The 5,172-nt window shown below is 52.6% G+C and overlaps 1 protein-coding gene and 1 pseudogene across 1 annotated transcript; one reads left to right on the forward strand and one right to left on the reverse strand.

Moving 5' to 3' along the window:
• LOC133930720 (UDP-glucuronate 4-epimerase 1-like) lies at positions 1-1,899 on the forward strand. Its single transcript, XM_062377437.1, has one exon. It carries the CDS (start codon positions 378-380, stop codon positions 1,698-1,700), a length of 1,323 nt encoding a protein of 440 aa, XP_062233421.1. The 5' UTR covers positions 1-377; the 3' UTR covers positions 1,701-1,899.
• Positions 1,900-2,052: 153 nt separating this feature from the next.
• LOC133930245 (uncharacterized) lies at positions 2,053-4,437 on the reverse strand (annotated as a pseudogene).
• Between the last annotated feature and the right edge of the window lie 735 nt (positions 4,438-5,172).

Consider the following 5,172-nt stretch of genomic DNA (forward strand, 5'->3'; position numbering starts at 1 on the left):
CTCAAAACCTGCATGCCCTTCAACCGCCATCGCCGGACGGAAGCCTCGACGACGACGAGCACAGAAGGGCAGAACACTCGTGTCTTCAGCTCCAACGGCTAAAAATAAACGGGGCTAAATTACAGGGCCCCCACCAACATCGCCGAGAGACCATGCCTATTTACGAACACCTTCGTTCGTCTCCCGTCCCCTCCCCTCCTTAGCACGCGCGCGCCGGCTCCGCATATCGCCATGCCATTTCCAAGAAAATCTTGCAAGAAGAGTGCAAGCGAGAACGTGATCACATAAAGGTTGAGCCAAAGATTCGATCTTTGCGAGGAAGGAACTGAAGGGAGATTTGTTTGGTGGAGGACTTGTGTTGTTTGCATGCGAGGAGGATGCGGATGCTGGAGGAGGAGCTGTACCCGTCGACGCCGGGGAAGGTGAAGGTGGAGCGGGCGGGGGCGATGAGCCGGCACCTGCACCGGTGCTTCGCGTCGACGGGGACCATGTTCCTGTGGGCGCTGTTCCTGGTGGCCATGACGGCGACGTACCTCAGCGTCCACTCCTTCGTGGACACGTCGTCGCGGTACTTCGCCGCGTCGTGGGGCGGGCTGCACTGGGAGCGCCAGATCAGGGCGTCGGCGTCGCCGCGCCGGCCGCCGGGGTCGGCGAAGGGGGCGGGGCTGTCCGTGCTGGTGACCGGCGCGGCGGGGTTCGTGGGCACGCACTGCTCGCTGGCGCTGCGCAAGCGCGGCGACGGCGTCGTGGGCCTGGACAACTTCAACTCCTACTACGACCCGTCGCTCAAAAAGGCGCGCCGCGCGCAGCTGGGCTCCCACGGCGTGTTCATCGTCGAGGGCGACATCAACGACGGCCGCCTTCTGGCCAAGCTCTTCGACGTCGTGCCCTTCACCCACGTGCTCCACCTCGCCGCGCAGGCTGGCGTGCGCTACGCCATGGAGAACCCGGCGTCGTACGTGCACTCCAACATCGCGGGCCTCGTCTCCCTCCTCGAGGCCTGCAAGGACGCCGACCCGCAGCCGGCCATCGTCTGGGCGTCCTCCTCCTCGGTGTACGGTCTCAATGACCGCGTCCCCTTCTCGGAGGCGCACCGCACCGACCAGCCGGCGTCTCTCTACGCCGCCACCAAGAAGGCCGGCGAGGAGATCACCCACACGTACAACCACATCTACGGCCTCTCCATCACCGGTCTCCGCTTCTTCACCGTCTACGGGCCATGGGGCCGCCCGGACATGGCCTACTTTTCCTTCACCCGCAACATCCTCCAGGGGAAGCCCATAACGGTGTACCGCGGCAGGGACCACGTCGACCTCGCCCGCGACTTCACCTACATCGACGACATCGTGCGCGGGTGCCTGGCGTCGCTGGACACGGCTGGCCAGAGCACCGGCACGGGTGGCAAGAAGCGCGGGCCGGCGCCGTACAGGATCTTCAACCTGGGGAACACGTCGCCGGTGACGGTGCCGAGGCTGGTGTCCATCCTGGAGAGGTACCTGCGGGTGGAGGCCAAGAAGAACGTAGTCGAGATGCCCGGCAATGGCGACGTGCCGTTCACGCACGCCAACATCAGCCTCGCGCGGGAGCAGCTCGGCTACAAGCCGACCACCAGCCTCGAGATGGGCTTGAAGAAGTTTGTGAGGTGGTACCTCTCCTACTACGGATACAACCGGGGAACACACACCTTCAAGAACTTGTGATTAGTACCTGATTAGTAAATATGATTTTTTTCGAACTTTTTTTACATGGCCTGGGTCTTCCACTCTCTGATCAAAGATCAAACTGGTTGCTTCTATTTTGGGAAAATGCGAGGAAAAATTCTTTAGTCGGTGAGGAGAGGACGGAATGGCAGTAGAGCAGTGAAATGGAGGGGTGATTCTCTTCAGTTTGTATTTTATTCTGTAAATTGTATCACTTATAGATTTTTCTTTTCTCAAAAAATTATGCATTCGTTGCATGACAATTTTGGGGATTTCAAGCAAATCCAACCCGTCCACGTGGATATGCCGGAATGCCTCCCCCTTACTTCTTATCCAAACAGATCCTTACTTCTTAGTGATCGTTTGGAACAATGAGGTTCACACAATTTTTGCAAAAATCTTAAAGACGTATTTCAATTTTAATAGGAATTAGGAAAAACTCAACAAGTCTCTCACAATGCTAACGGCCAGTCGAGCACAGTCTCATTGAGCCGACTCGGGTTTGAGACACGGTATCCTCTTAATGAAATCCAAAAGGATGTCCTCCTCCTTCATGCTCATTTTTTTAATTAGGAAAAACTCCCACGCCTTAAATATGATTTAAAAGTCTGCATACCCGTTTTCTTTTGCATAGAGGTTTTAAAGAACTCATAGCATGGTATTCCCCATCCCGATTTCGACATCGCAGTGGTCAGTGATGTCGCTGTTATTCCAAAGTAGGAAGTGATTCCTTTGAGTCAGTGGTGTGCGTAGTTCTTTTCACGCTGCAATGATCAGAGTTTAGAAAATGCTGGTCGTAAAATAGATGGATGCCCTCAAGAAACTGAAAATTAGAGAAGAGCAGTAACATACCTCGAAATCTAAAGGAGGGTAGAACAACCAGGAAAGCTCCTCTACTTGGCTCATGTCCACAGTCCTTGGCAAGAACATGATGATATTAGGAGCTATTTTCTGAGCCGCTTGAAATATGGCATGACGCATATCTACACGCAAAGCCGTAAGAGTTTGTGAGCTCTTGGATGCTATGTTTTCATCCTGATGTACTAGTGAAACGTTGGCAATAATACAGGAACAATGTAAAAGTTCAGTTTCACTTGGAATTTTCAGATCAAACTTTGATAGGCATAGCTAGAGAATTATACAGACTAACAACTGCAAACTGTTCTTCCAGGTGCAATTTTGCTATGACTGTTTGAACGATGAGACCTACATGAGTTTGTTGTTTTCATAATTTGTTAAGGACAACCAGAAATTAAACAAACAGCGTACCCGTCTTTTGGCTTCAGCATATCAAGGATGTAAACTGGAGTATGGATGCACGATGGGCCTCCCCAAGGTGGTGAAACGAACACCACATCTGCCTGTTGCAACAGCAGCAATCAGCGAACCAATTTTTATATTTTACAACTGAAACAACTATTTATTTTCGCCTACAGATTACAATGCTGGAAACTTAAAATTTCTTTTGAATCTGGCAACAAATCAACATGAAAAATCCCGGAACAAATGAAATGCGGGTGTAGTCTTTGAAGTGTTATAGCGGCTTTCGAAATTGTTACTTAAAATAAATCAAAAGGCGCAGAAATTGTGAATATATTTCTCAAGCGGTACTGAATGACTGGACGTACCTTGAAGAAAGGCGCGAGGCGGAAGAAATCGCCGACGACGAACTTGATCCTGTCCTCCACGCCGTAGACCCTCGCGTTGTGCGCCACCAGCTCCACCTTGCGGGGGTCGATCTCCACGGCGACCACGTAGCAACCCCTGCAGCACGAGAAGCGGCGGCTGCGACGGAGTTAGTTTCGGTAGCAGCCGAGAGGACGAAGAAAAACGGAGGCCGGCGCGGCGTCCGGGGGATGAAATGGCGCGGCGCGTAGTCGCGTGGCTGGCGGCGAACTGGATGGAGTTGCCGCCGACGCCGGCGAAGGCGTCGACGACGAGGTTGCGGGGCGCGGCGGCGACGGCCTCCGGGCTGGCGGAGTACCAGCCCTCGGCGTCCATGCGCACGCCACGGTCGTACAGGAAAAAGAGGCTGTGACACTGTGACGGTGGGAGAAAAAATCTGAGGCCTCTCCCAGTGCGAAACTGCATAGCAGTTTTTTCTTAGCTCCCTTCACATTATAAAAAATAATCGATGAAATAAGCTCCCTTGCACATACTTTCTATTCCCGATCTAAACTCTACAATCCATCGCAAGAGAAACAAAGAACGTGGCTTCGTCAACAAAGAAGGGGCTACGGCCGGAGGCTTGGAGATGCCATGGAAGATTGAACAGACTACACCGATCACAACTCGGTTTTACTTTTGAAGATCAATAATTTGCATAATGCTCTGCTCTAGAAAATAGTTTTATCTGATTTTGGCAAATACTACTTAGATGCTAGAAGGATTGCCCGGAGTTTATGTGTGTGCTCCAACGAATCTGGAATATGATCATGGATATATCAGATGAAAGTGTTATACTGAATTGCAAAACACCGCAGCATGATCTGGGAAGCAAATTTGTATCAACCATTAATCTTATCAGGATCATCCACGGTGATGTGATGTATCAAATTAGTCGCTCAGGTTCCAATTTATTGAAGTCCACGCCGGCGATCGTTCTGGCCAGAGCGCCATCCTGGTCGAAGCTCACACCGACGATGTCGTTGTGATGAACGCCCATTCCAGCCGAATCACCGCCGTGGTCGAAGCCCGCGCCGTTCATGGCGTCGTGGTCAAAGCCCGGGCCGTCCATGGCGCCATGTTTGAAGCAGTGATCGAACGCTGTCCCTGTTGTTAGAAATAGAATGATCTTAGCCTGGCAACTGCTATACAGTTGCTAGTTGTTCGTTCGGAAGGATGTCTCCTGAACAGACATCTTTTGAACATGTATATATATCAATCATCAATGAATGGAAGCAGTCAGTTCAAATCATTGTTAACCTACTCTATAACACGTTATCACACACTAGAATCTCCACTGAGTGATCATCAAAGAAGCACAGGAGGCATGAAAGTCTCCATCAACCGATCGGTGAGTACCATGGGAAGAATGGATTTACCTTCGATTGTTTCTGCGCTTCTTCGTGCCCTGCGCCAGGATGTCCGTCGTCGTCGTCGTGGTCCTCGTCGGAATGCTGGTCGGCGTCTCCACCGCCATCCTCTGGATCGCAACCACCGTGGCCGCCACTCCCACGGACGTGGTGGCCAAGACCCGCGCATGCCTCACCGTTCTTCCCCGGTGAGGCACCACGCCGGCCCAAACCACCGGTCTTCGACTCTAACCAACGCTGGCAACAACGCTCCTCCACGTGCCTTCGGCTTATGCTCGATCCACGGCCTCGCACCTTTCACGTACTCACAAACTGTGAGCACGGACACTCCATCGCCACCGGAAGTCGATGTCCACATTGACGTCGTCGCTGCGCCTCCGTTCCCGACGCCCGCATCGATCGCTCCATCGATGCCAGGGCCGTGTCATCCTGGCCAC

This window comes from Phragmites australis, chromosome 10 (assembly GCF_958298935.1).
Source record: "Phragmites australis chromosome 10, lpPhrAust1.1, whole genome shotgun sequence".
NCBI classification, from domain to species: domain Eukaryota; kingdom Viridiplantae; phylum Streptophyta; class Magnoliopsida; order Poales; family Poaceae; genus Phragmites; species Phragmites australis.